At 43.4% G+C, this 13,505-nt stretch overlaps 1 protein-coding gene across 1 annotated transcript; it reads right to left on the bottom strand.

The window, feature by feature from the left end:
- Window positions 1-658: 658 nt before the first annotated feature.
- On the bottom strand, window positions 659-12,637 carry DEPDC7 (DEP domain containing 7). Its single transcript, XM_083441977.1, has 9 exons — window positions 12,512-12,637; window positions 9,948-10,341; window positions 5,497-5,627; window positions 4,024-4,213; window positions 3,409-3,623; window positions 3,034-3,176; window positions 2,085-2,210; window positions 1,911-1,989; window positions 659-1,038 (listed from the first exon to the last, which is right to left on the bottom strand). The coding sequence occupies exons 1-9, from the start codon at window positions 12,582-12,584 to the stop codon at window positions 818-820; spliced, it is 1,572 nt and encodes a 523-aa protein (XP_083298103.1). The 5' UTR covers window positions 12,585-12,637; the 3' UTR covers window positions 659-817.
- Window positions 12,638-13,505: the final 868 nt, after the last annotated feature.

Genomic DNA, 13,505 nt, shown 5'->3' on the forward strand with positions numbered 1-13,505 from the left:
CCTACTGAATTCAATGGAGTTTATGCCTAAGTGGACCAACGGAAGATTGCTGCTGCTCACCTTTGTGGAGGATTATTTGTTCTTCAGAGTTCAATAAATATGAACATAAGGTTAGACACAATCACAGGTATTTACACAATTGGCAAGTGACTGTTAGGCACTGTTAATTCAAGACCAACTTGGCCTAAAAATATCCTTTTGAATTATATACACAATACATGGAACCTAACAAAGGGACAATATGAATTGACTCTCCACACCCCTACTATAGCAAGATGACTGGTATTGATGAACTGGAAAAATAAAAATGCAACTCCCTTCAACAAATGGATTGAAGGTATTTATAAACTCACGGTACGTGAACAAGTCACATACAAACATAGACTTGTCATGGACAAATAACAATCTTGTAATAATTTATGGGCATATATATATATATATATCCAACAGCCTTGTGTTACACGGAGAAACCATGTGGTTGTTATATAGTCCAGTGGCAGTGATATCTGAAAATCAGGAGCAAAAATTATATTCACCAAATAAAGTCTAGTTTTCAGGAGCTTCCAAAAGAGTTTGAACAAAGCTAAAAAGTCATACACTAGCCTAAACTCCCCCCCCCCCGGTTTGTTTGTTTTTTTAAAATCAAGAATCTGAACAATTAAGATTTAAATAGAAGCTTTAATTATTTTTAAATAATGTTATTACATGGGGACTCCATATTACAAAACCACTTTTATTTAAGTACAATACAAAAAAATTAAAAAGATACAAAATAAGTGCTTCCAAAAGTTATTAGTATCCCAGTATCCTTCTAGAGCTAAAGTTCGACAGCTCCATCGGTACCTCTGTCATGAAAATACTGCAAAAAGATAGCTGGATTACTAGCATAGAATTGATCAAGCAACCTCTTCCGCTCTTTGGCAGAGAGACTGGAGTCCTCATCAATAGATTTTAGCAAAGATACAAGTTCCTTTTTTGTAGTCTTCTTTGCACTGTGATGATACTCACTTTTGTCAAGTCGCTGGCAGAAAGTATATCCTAAAAAGCAAGCATGAAAAACCATTCATAAAAGTATAGTGGTAACTCTTGTCATTGATATACAGTATTCTCATAGAGCAGAGGCATGGGGAGCCTCTGGCCTGCCAGGGATCCTAATTTGGCTTGTGAAGGTGAAGTCGTTTCCCTCCACCCTTCCCCACATGGCCCCACACCTTCTGAGCTGAGCTGATCCTTGCCACAACAGGAACACATTCTCATGTTTCCCTCATACTGACGTTATCAGATGTAACACGACAACAGGCCACTGACAGGTGGGTAGCCCTACCTACCTAGCAAAGTGACATATGGGGGGGGGGAGGCCTCAGAATTTGCCCCCCTCCTAAGCTGGATCCTGTTCCCCACCCTTGTCCTATATCACTCTGGAAGGTAGTCCAGTATTACCCCCATTTTACAGATAAAGGATGTAGGCTGAATATCTTGCTAGTAATCTCATGGCTAAAGAAATTGGGACCAGGGGTTTCCCACTCATGCTCTTGACCATCTCACAACTGCTTTCATCTCAGTCTACTTCATTAGCTTGCATTTTCATAGAACCACATTGCTGAATGGGCCCCAATGCATCACTAACCCAAGCCATGCCTTACCAAGTTTCATTCTCACTACGTTCAAATAAATGGTAGAGTCAATTAAGATAAGATTATTCCAGGTTTTGCCAGAGGTTTCTTTAGAAGTGATTCAAAAACAGGGATGTGGAAACTTGTGGCCCTCCAGATGTTGCTGTACTTCAGCTCCTATCAGTCCTAGCCAGCATGGCCAATGGTCAGGGTCTGATGAGAGCTGTAGTCCAACAACAGGTAGAGGGCCACCGATTCCCCAGCCAAGGACTTAAATGTTCTTAAATACATGGTTACCTGTATTCAGGTTGGAATCTTTCCCCTGCTGTATAGCCACAAGCTTGTCACTAACCATTTTATGCAACGTCCCTGGGATCTTGGAGAAAAGCAACAGCTTCTTTTAGTCATTAAAATTTAGGAAGATAATTCAGTAACAAGCAACAGCAGGGGAACAAGGTTTAAGGCACTTACTTTTAATACATCTTTCTGGTAGTCCACCAAAAACAAAATTAGAAGGTCAGTTTTTCCTTTAGATAAACTTTTATTGTTGACTATGGCTTTGGAGAAAGTTCTTTTCACAACCATCCGGTTGTCGCTCTACAAAATAGGGGGGAAATGATTAAAGGAGTGTTTCCCTGCTTACTTACTCTGTTTTCAAACACAAGTTTCCTATAGTTTGCTTTGTAAGACTACAGAAAATGTGAATGCAAGTTACTTAATTTGTGAAGTAAGCTTAATAGAGTTCAGTACAGCTTATGCATAAGTCTGCTTAAAATCATCCCAATATTATTGTTATTGGTCATTTAGGGGTTGTATCCAACACTGTGCACAGAGTTCCCATTGTGTAAGTGGACTTTTCCTTCCTCTCCTTTCCTTGCACACCTTCAGAATCTGCTCCAGGGGCTCCCTCCAACCCTCTGGAGCAGATTTTGAGGGTGCACAGGGGACGGGAAAGGGAAAATACTATGCTAGCAGAGTAGTCACACTGGAAACGACCCATTATTTTTTTTATCATTGTTAACTATCATTATTGCTTACTATTGTTATTAACCACTATTTCTTACCTACTCTTTGTCATAAGGTCCCAGCTCAGATTTAAAATATATATAAAATATTAAAGTAAATTAAAACAATGTTCTGTCTGGTGGTGTGGAAACTGCTGCAGTGTGACTCTTTGATCCATTGGTTAGCAGCACTGGAAACCCAAGGTCACATGGGAGGAACCCATATTCTGACTCCTTCCCACTTCAGAGCTTCAGTTTCTCTAAAGGACGGTGCCACCATGGGAAGGAATCATGGCACGGGCTCCCACCATAGCAATTTCATATTTCCAACATTAACCTAGTGGCACTGCTCTGCTCCAAAGACTGACATGTCATTGAAGGTTACATTAGAAGGGGCCCTAAGTGATCACACTTGCCTCTGCTTGGAGCTTAATATCAGAATTCTGAGCGATAATAGCCATGAAGTAGAGTAGTCTCCTGAACTCCTCTCTTCTTCTACTATCCAATAACTTCAAGTAGAGCTGAATCGCTTCCAAAGCTTGATCAGTTTTCCCATTAACTGGAACAAAGAAGAATGATGGAGTTTATGACTAACACCCAACATTACTGTTCTGTTTAAAAACCGACAATTCCCCATCACCACAAACTTGTTGTTTGCCCATAAAAGCACAGTTACCATTGAGCTATACAGTACAGTATGCATTTTACAAGAGTTTTCACTCCACATGTCTGTATACATTGATGAAGAATGTAGCTAGTCATCTAGAAATTTGGAAGCCAATTGCACTTACCTAGCAGCTCTGCAATGCCCAGGTGGATTTCGGGTGCATGACTTAACAGTGGTTCCTTCTTTTGGCCATAGTATCTACCAATGGTATCAAACAGCAGCAGCTTCCCAAAATGTACTTTGTCAGGCTTCTCAGGCAAATTTCGGCTCACATCAACCACCATCGGATCTGGCAGATACTCCAGACAGTCTATTGCTGCCGACAGCCATTCATCCGTCCTAGAAAATGAAAATTCCTATGTCTCTATATTTTCAAAGTCATGGGCCCTGCTCCAGGTAAAGTCTGTCCATAACCAAGACCCACTGAAGTCATAGTAACAGCTTAGGGCCAAAGCTAGGTGTGACCTGAGAGATGAAGGAAAGATCTTCAGTGGTGGCATTTAAGAAAAAGATCAAAGCACCTTGCGGGTGGGATGGGAGGTGAATACAGTTAAAATGGGAACTGCAGCACAGAGGCAGGAAAAGTAACCTTTCCAGCACACTATTTTCTTGGTCCAAACCCTCCCCCTTCCCCCCAAAATAAACATGCCTCTAAAGATGCTATTTGCCCTGCAGGTAAAAGTAAACTTAGTCTGTAACTCAGCTTCTTGTGTTCCTGTTCATCAACATACATACTTACTGAGAGTCTCCGAATGCTTTCAGAATTTCTCGGTCCAGGTAGTTGCTTGTGATGTTACATTCAGACTCTTGCTTTGTTTGTGGAAATTTAGATCCTGCCTTCTGGTACTCAAGTAAAGAGTCAAGAAGTGGAAGATCTATAAGCTGCAGGAGGCGGGTAATTGTTTGCTCTCTCCAGACTTCGTTAACAACTAGAAGCACAATTCAAATGCCAAGATCCAGTTAGCTAAAGTTATTTAGGGGTCAAGGAGTAATTTGCTATTGCAGTATTTGTCTTTTAGCCTAAGAGACTTAATACTTCACTGAAAGAACACTTAAGCGACCTGCTTCCTTATTAATGCATTATCAACTTACAAGTGTACTTTATCAGGGTAAAAGGAAGGTGACCAACAGCAATTTATGCAGGGAACAGCAAGCATTTGGACATAGCCAACATGCTTTACATTTTTTCCTGTGGAACTTGCGAATGATCTTTGCTGCACAGGGAATCCAATCACATAAATCATGCTAATAAGGATGCGTAAAGAAAGGAGGCCTTGTTGAAGACTTTAGAGTTGGAACAATGGATTCCTTAGCTTCAAGAGCCTCTGCCACATTCAAGGATTCCAGAACTGAAAAGCAAGAACTTGTCCGCTTGCTGCATTTTCTAATCAGGACTAAATTTTCAACTACAGAAAAACAACCCTAATTTTGGGTTTTCCCATTAATGAAGATGAAATAGTGGCAGCAACACATCCAAGCCTTCTTAAACCTGGCTAAATTTTAAAGGTAATGAAAAGCTTTGAACACTTGCACTACTGGTGGCTAAGCTTTAAATCTGAGTTTTAAACTGAATTTCATTTAAAAAATAATAATTTGAAATAGTTTTTATTGTTTTATGATGCACTTATTTTATTTGTTGCTTTGTAAGCCATCCAGGGAACTTCTATTCTGGGGTGGCTACATAATAAATGTAATACATAGAAGTTTTTTAGCCACTACAGGTAAAAAATGTGAGGCAATGCCATTTTCAAAACCACCACAGTCAGCCCTTCCCTTTATAGCTTGGAATAGTTTTGCTATCTGTAGTCTAAAGAGCTTGGGGAGAGAAGGCAGACAGCAGCACATCACTGGATAAGCAAATGGCTGGGGTTGATGGAAGTTGTAGTCCAAAACATACCATAGTTTGGACTGAGCTGGTGAGGGCTTGTCTATACTGATCACCAGACCCTCCAGCTTAACTTCACAAACTTCTATTCCCTGTGACAGTTGTGGGTCAGTGTCAGAGGCTGGCCTTGCGCGATTTATCAGGATGGGAAAACAATCGGCATGTGCTGTAAGTCAAGAAAATACACTACACAATGTATTCCTTTTATTCCAAGCACTGTATTTGGTAGTGGAAAGGAGCTAAATTTGCAGGTTCCCACCAGTTTAAAACAAGGCATCCATTCTTTCCCTTGGGTGCAAGCAATTATGATGTTTGCGCATCACTTACCTTGGTGAGAAAAGTTTGGAGAGGTATTTCCTTGAGAGGAACTAACAGGCGTTAGACTCAAGTTTTCCAAGAGATCCTCCAAGCTTCCTGATTTCACTGGTGTTATGCTAAGTAATGCTCTTTTCTCCTGTCTGAAGAAATAAAAATGGATTATTCAAGTTATCTGCTCATCAGCCAGAAAGGTCCTGGTAGCGATAGTCTCTACAAGTGAGCTTTGAATTCATGACTACTCAACTGAAGGGCAAAAAATACAAACATTCCGCTTCAAACATAAAAATGAACCAAAGAGATACATGCTCAAGATAACTGAATACACATTAGTGTCCCTTATGTTAATCACCTCCTGGCAAATAGAAGGGGAAGAAATGGAGGCAGTGAGAGATTTTACTTTCTTGGGCTCCATGATCACTGCAGATGGTGACAGCAGTCACGAAATTAAAAGACGCCTGCTTCTTGGGAGAAAAGCAATGACAAACCTAGACAGCATCTTAAAAAGCAGAGACATCACCTTGCCAACAAAGGTCCGTATAGTTAAAGCTACAGTTTTCCCAGTAGTGATGTATGGAAGTGAGAGTTGGACCAGAAAGATGGCTGATCACCGAAGAATTAATGCTTTTGAATTATGGTGCTGGAGGAGACTCTTGAGAGTCCCATGAACTGCAAGAAGATCAAACCTATCCATTCTGAAGGAAATCAGCCCTGAGTGCTCACTGGAAGGACAGATCCTGAAGCTGAGACTCAAATACTTTGGCCACCTCAAGACTCCCTGGAAAAGACCCTGATGTTGGGAAAGATGGAGGGCACAAGGAGAATGGGATGACAGAGAACAAGATGGTTGGACAGTGTTCTCGAAGCTACCAGCATGAGTTTGACCAAACTGCGGGAGGCAGTGAAAGACAGGAGTGCCTGGCGTGCTCTGGTCCATGGGGTAACGAAGAGTCAGACACGACTAAATAACTAAACAACAACAACATGTTAATTGACCTGTCATAAGAGTATCAAAAGCAATCTGTTACAATCCCATCCCATTTGCCTAGTTCTATTTCAGTAGGATCTATTTCTGTGTAGAAATGGTTAAGATTGTGCTGTTAGGCCTCTTCTTCTAAGAAGTTTGATATAATGGACATATTTAACTGTGACTGCATTACTTGAAGCTGTGATGTAACATATTGAGCTAAGACACACAGCCCCAGCCCCGTATTTATAAATACTTATGGTTGGCAACTATTGCTGAGGCTGAGCCCCATTTATGTTTGCAGTGTCCAATTAAGAACTGCCATTAAAAATGTGATGTTTACAATGTGTCACTGATGTGAATTGTGTATTAGTTCATGCGCTTCAAAAAACTAAATATAAAGTGCTACTGCATTGGGGGCGGGGAGGGAATGGCGACTAGCAATCCTGTTTTTGCACCTGTAATCCAGGTTCCAGGAGCCATTTGGCTCCTAGCTTTTCTATCTCAGTTTCCAACACTGCTTCTAAGGGGCCAAGCTATGTGTACTCAGAAGTAAGTCCTACTAAGTTCAATAGGATTTACTCCCCAGCAAAGGTGCTTAGGTGTGATGTCTAAGGTAACCCTACTTCCAGGTTAGTGGGAACAAGCACCACTGAATTCAAATGAACTTGTTTCTATCTGGCTATATATAGATTGCACTGTAAAGCACAACCAAGTAATATTCAGCATCTTTCACAAGGGTTGTGCACATTGCACCCAAATAAAGCCTCTCAGTTCGCTTGTCAACAGGTTTAATTTTAATTAAGGGCAGATCCACACCACACTTTTAAAGCATATGCCCTCCCCCAAATAATACTGGGAACTGTCATTTCCCTCTCAAAAAAGATGCATTTCCCAGCATTCTTAACAAACCAGTTCCCAGGATTCTTTGGGAGAAGGCATTGGATGTGGTTTAAATGCATCATATGCTTTTCTCCTAAGTGTTAGAAGCATGTTAGTCATCTTACATTACACACATAAGCTCACATCCTTACATTCTACTTTGGTGTCCACCCTTGGTTCCATTCTCAAAAGACACTAACACATTTCGAATGTCCACTTCACCCATATAATAATAGACCAAAAGAACAACTCTCCCTGTAATCATAATTAGTCCACGTGAGTGAGTCTTCAGCTGGAAGGATACAAACAAAATCCTATCCAAGAATTGTACTTGATTCAATGGAAATTAGTCATACTTAAATTCATTTGACAATGACAGAGTTGAAGTGTAAATTGGGTTGTTTTTATTTTATGTATTTTGTGTTTTTTATATTGTGATTTTCTCCTGTGAGCCACCTGAGACTTGTGGGTATAGGGCAGTATATAAATTTTAAGAGGAGGAGGAAGAGAAGAAGAATAAATTGACCCCTCTCTCTCTAGCTGGGACTATTATGCAGCAGCTACTTGCAACTTTCATGGTCACTTTTGGATTTAAAAAATAATACCATACTCTTCCCTCCTCTTCCCATTTGTAGTCATGCTTCACCAGTTTTATAAACAGAAATATCCAAAGTTGTACAATCTTACTACTATTTAAAAGTAGCCGAGTTGAATGGAACTCACTCCCAGGAAAGGAGGTATAAGACTGCAGCCTCAAATCATATCCTTATTCTAATTCACATTCAATTGTTCGAATGTCGTCACTTATGTAGCTAAGAGGAGCAACAGTGACACAAAATGAGAGGGGCTATCGGCAGACTTGAGAAAATCCCAAGGTTTGGGAATGTACAAAATAAATGTTAGGAAAACTGCTCCGCCTCCATGAGTACTGAGTATGCTCAATCTTCAAAAATGTATAGACTGAAAACTAGGTCAAGTGGGCCAGATGGGCAGGGGCAAAACTAGGCTTTATTTCACCTAGGTCAAAGACCCAGTTTGGCACCCCACCACTCGCTTTTGCGGACATGCATGCACACAAACACACACAGGCTGGGAGCCTCAATGGTGCCCGTCTGGAGGTTTCAGCCAGGGCAAAAAACCCAGCTAGCCCCGCTTCCCCGCTTCCCCGTAGCAACGGTTCTGTGCAGGGGGTGGGGGCAGGCAGAATAAAGTAGCTTAAAAAGAGGAGGACAGAGGAAGATATATAAAAATGAAATTGTTCTTTCTGTTCCTATCCATTCCCTCTTACCCCAGCAGTCAGTCAACATTCTGTGTCCACTGAGCATGCTCAGTCCTCACTCAGCTGTTTTGGGTTGGGGCAGACATGCTGGTATTCAGTTCCTGCTACACTGAAATCTACAATTTCTCCATTGACTTCTACAGGCAGCTCTACCTTCTATCCCTGGGGACATTTTAAAACACAGATTTATAACCACGTGAACCTGCCTGCCTGGCAAGATCTTCACTGGAGGCTCTTGTCTGAATGCTCCCTGCAACAGGAGGTAAACAGGTGGCATCAGAGACAGAGCCCATTTGATGGTGGCATCCCCACAGTTGAACACTCCCCAGAAACACTTGGCTAGTTCCTAGTGTGTTAGTTTCATTACCAGGTGCCTAAAGCTTTTAAATTGTCCAAAAAGCCTTTTTACACTAGGCAACTAATTTTGCTGCCATAGCCTTTTTGTTTCTGTTCAGCTTTTTGCTTTTACTGACTTTATTGTCCTTTTATTTATCTTTGTTTTAAAGGACAACTTTGTCCATCAAAGTGATATCATCAGCCAATGCGGGAGCTTTACGCTGAAAGGCAAAATATACATTTAAGAGAGACGGACATAGACATCCAGCAAGGATGGAAACTAGCTTCAATTCCAGCACCCCTTGGTTGGATGAGAACTCCTAAAAATTGGTGCTGTATGCATAATTCCCAGGGCATCCTGAATTCAGGGCTGTGCTCAGGCATACTTAGTCAGATGGCCAATAGCAGCACCAATCACCTTGTCTTTCTGACAAGTAGGGGGAGCCGACTGTCCCTTTCCACATCCACAGAGGCACCTGGCCAGATAGTGACAGTGACATGTATAGAGTTGGTGCACAAAGCTGCAGAGATAGATCAAAGCAAAGTCCACCATGTGTTCAGCTAAAGTAGATCTTCCTCAGTTGTTGACTGTGGAACAACTTATGCTTACCATTTTTCCTTCCATAGACAAGACATCCTCCCTCCTAACCTTTTAAGCTGCATACACAGTTCTTTGGATTGCAGCCCACATAGAGAATTAAGTTCTATTGACTTTAGGGCCATTCAAGAAGGATTTGCTTTTATTTATTTGTGTGTGTGTGTGTGTGTATAAAATATTACCTTGGATGTGCAGATACATCCACAGCAGCAACCAAGACTGACTTCTGATCAAATGAGCACATAAGATAGGACTGCCAGGCTCCCCTCTTACAACTAGAAAGTCCCAATTAATACTGAAACACTTAAGTTCAAAGTAAGTCTGATTAGGGTTAGGCTGCTTTCAAGATAGAACAACAAGAAAACATGGCAAGTATCTTCAGCACTTCATTTGGTACTAACCTTTGATGCACAGTCCGGCCATACTCTTTTCCAAACGGACTGTCCATTTGGTTACACGCATTTGGAAACCTGTAGAGGCTGCAGCTGCTATCTTCGAACACAGACCGTTTGTCTTTTCCAAAGACTCTGGTAGAAACTGCTTCAAACACTTTGTAGTCCATCAGTGCCTGACACACTCTCACAACTTTAGTCCGGGAAATATCTACATCGCCAAAGTATTTGTTCTGCAGAAGGTGGGAATAGACGACGTCTACTGCATCGGAGCCAATAAAACAGTCGTTAAAAGATTTCAGGTTCTGACGCCGCTTTTTCACTTCAACTTGGCTCTGAAGTGCGTTGATAATGCTGCTCCAGACATATGTGGCTCCAAATGGTCTCTGTGCCAAGCTGAAACCTAAACACGCAATGCAAGAGATGTATTTCAGTGAGTGTTCTGGAAGCAGATTATGGACCTACCCAATATTTTTAGGAGTCACTTCCAAAAGCGTACATCATTTCCCATGGAAATATTGGTGGAGCCCTTTTACTGGCAACATTAGCTAACAAAGTCTCTAGTGCAGGGATGGGAAGCCTTTTGCCTGCCAGGTGGAGTGGGACTCCATCTCCCATAAACTTCAGCCAGTATGGTCAATGGTCAGGGATGATGGACTCTGGGACTCCAAGATCTGGGGAAGGACAGAGGCTCCCCAACCCTGCTCTAAGGTTTGACTCAAGGGAATATAACAGTTATGTTCCCATAACTATAAATACGCTATCAGTTAGCAGGGCTGGGAAAGATTTCTCTCTGCCAGAGACAGAGACCCTATAAAGCATCTGTCAGTCAATTACTGACAATATTGGGGATCTTCATTTTCTCACTGAGAAACTTTTGTGGGATACTTTTTGTGGGAGAGTCTTGCCCACACTTGCCCTAGATTCTTCTATGCAAGGCTTCCATTTCAAATTCCTGAGGTGGGGGAGGGAAAGAGAAAGAAGGTATTTTACAGGTGACCATGATTCTTCACAAGATTGTAAAAGCTCTTGTGTCCACTCAGGATTAAAGTTGCAGAGAGAGAGAGAGAGAGAGAGATGTATTTTGAAAGCATGTGTTATGGTTACTACTTGTACTTTATAATTACAGCAAAGCCATCAGCACAGAACGGTCTTTTTTATTATTAAAACAAATGCCCGAGACACACACACCTGGTACATTCACCCATCAAATTTTTATGCCTATGACCATAATGTTTATAGTCAAGTACTGGAGGATGCAAAGGCTGCCCCCAGAACACCTAAATCTACTGGTACTGTCTGTATCAGACCAGTAAATTCAAATGCCTGAGTAGTTCTGCAGAGATAAAAAAAAACCAGTTCTTTTTTTAAAAACAAACAATCTACCATACCATAACCAACAGCACTACAGCTTTTCTAATTCTTGTTGCCAAACAGACCCCAGGGAAAGCTTTGTTTGCTAACAACATTGGAGTCAAGGCTGCCTCCCAGAAGAGTACCCAAACTGGGAGGAAAGTATTTCCTCTCCTGGAAGACGGTCTACAAGAGACCAGCTCCTGCAGATTTACATATATGAACTTCCATAGGGATCACACAGCCAGCATGAAGCTGATCACACTTAAACAGCAATTTATCCACAGCTGTATATTAAGAAGGAACCCAATATGCTGATGAATAGCGCCTCCGGCTTCTGGAGAGCAGTTCAGTTACGAGAGACAGAACAGACCTATTGCGGGAAGCGAGGGAATGAAAGCACTTTATGAAATTAACGTAGAAATGTGAGTAAGTAAAGCAAGCTAGAAGAGCTTCCTCTGTCGAGGAAAGGCTTCTTGCATATTACCCAGCGACTCCAGCCAACCTGAAGAAACAGGCCACCAGCTCTAACCACACACACAGAGATAGCTTGCCCAGCGGCAGGTCCGGAAACAGCAAACCTACCAGAGCTGGGAGGAGGTAAGTCCACGCCATCCTAGCCCTTAGGTACAATAATTAACATTTTTAACCTCTTAAATGTGTTTGTGAGAGGGGGTGGAGGAATTATTGGTTTGTTTTGTTCTTGTTTTTATTATGCGTTCTTCTGCTGCGATCCGCCCTGAGATCAGTATACAAGGGCAGTATACAAATTTATAATAAAACAGGATTCTGCCCGAGCAACTGGACCCCTCCAGAATAAGAGCAAAACAACAACAACGCCGCCGCTCTGTTGACCGCTCGGCTGACCTTCCAACAGGGCTAAGGCCAACCATCTCCCAGAAAAGAGGAGATAGCCGTCGAAGGGAGAAGATACGGGGTTGCATCAGAGCAACCGCGGCGGGTCGGGCCAAAGGTCCATCCGTCGGTCAGACCCGGGCGCTGCCTGCACTTGCGGCCGGTCAGAGAAAGCGCCTTCCGCCCGCCCACGGGGCGAAATTGGGGAGGCGAGGACGCGGGATAGGCGGCTTTGCATATGACTTTATAGGAGCCGACCCTTAAGAGAGAGAAGAAGCGGGGAGCCCACGGCACCCACCTGCCTTAAGCGGAGCCGCTTTGCCTCGCAGTCTCCCTTCTCCCCCTGAACCCGCCCCGCCGCCTACCTGGAGGCTTGTTGGCCGGACTGTACACCGCGCAGAGATTCAAAGCCGCCGCCTTCTCCTTCACGCTGGCCATAGCGCCGGCCGGTTTCTGCCTCGGCGTCCCCGGGAATGAGCGGAGCAGCCCGGCCACCTCGCGGAGGGGAAATAGGCGGCGCTCGCACGCAGGCGCTGCTCCCATTGGCTCGAGTTGGCGGCGGGGGCGGAGCCCGCCCTCTACTTTAATAAGCCGAACTGCAGCCGCGGGGCGTTTTGGCCGCCGCGGCGAAGACAACGGTGCGCTCACCGGAGCTTCCCTAAAGGGGGTTGCTGTGCTCATAGGGTGCGTTGCAGAGGACGCTCCCACCCACACAAAGACTCCCGTTTCTCCCTCTAGCTCTAGGGAGAAACCAAGAGTGAGCCACCTTCTTTATCAGGCTTCCTCAACCTCGGCCCTCCAGATGTTTTGAGACTACAATTTCCATCATCCCTGACCACTGGTCCTGCTAGCTAGGGATCATGGGAGTTGTAGTCCCAAAACATCTGGAGGGCCCAGGCTGAGGAAGCCTGTTGTATATGCTTGCATTGCACACACGGGTTTAGAGGGGAGTGGGGTCAGCTCACATCTGCTGGCTGGCTTGCCTGTGAACAGGGAACACCCAAGACATTTTGGGCTTTTTGGCACAGAGGCAAACCCCATCCTCTCCCCACTAGGGAAGAAGGGTGAGTGAAGATCTATATCAAGAACAAGGGGGCAGGGAATAATAATGATTTGCATTGGGATCTGTGGCCTGCCATCTGAGGCGATTGCCTCACCTCACCTAATGGGTTGGCTGGTCCTGATTGGTGGAAAGGTATGAAAGGTATGGAAAGGTATGAGCAGTAGTGGACTTTGGGCTCTCAATGGCACCCCTCGCCTCCAGTGCCACTGCACTGGTCATGCTACATAAAACCGCCTCTGGAAGGAGGTTGGCCAGTGTACAGGTTTCCATGTGGATTTCAGGCTGAGTGCAAGTAA

This window comes from Podarcis tiliguerta (assembly GCF_965153285.1).
Source record: "Podarcis tiliguerta genome assembly, chromosome: 1".
NCBI classification, from domain to species: Eukaryota; Metazoa; Chordata; class Lepidosauria; order Squamata; family Lacertidae; genus Podarcis; species Podarcis tiliguerta.

Coding starts and splice junctions, on each gene's coding strand:
- DEPDC7 (XM_083441977.1), bottom strand. CDS start 12,584: ATGGCCAGCGTGAAGGAGAAGGCGGCGGCTTTGAATCTCTGCGCGGTG. Junction 10,342..12,511: donor TCCGGCCAACAAGCCTCCAG/GTAGGCGGCGGG, acceptor TTGCGTGTTTAG/GTTTCAGCTTGGCACAGAGA. Junction 2,211..3,033: donor ATATTAAGCTCCAAGCAGAG/GCAAGTGTGATC, acceptor CCTATTTTGTAG/AGCGACAACCGGATGGTTGT.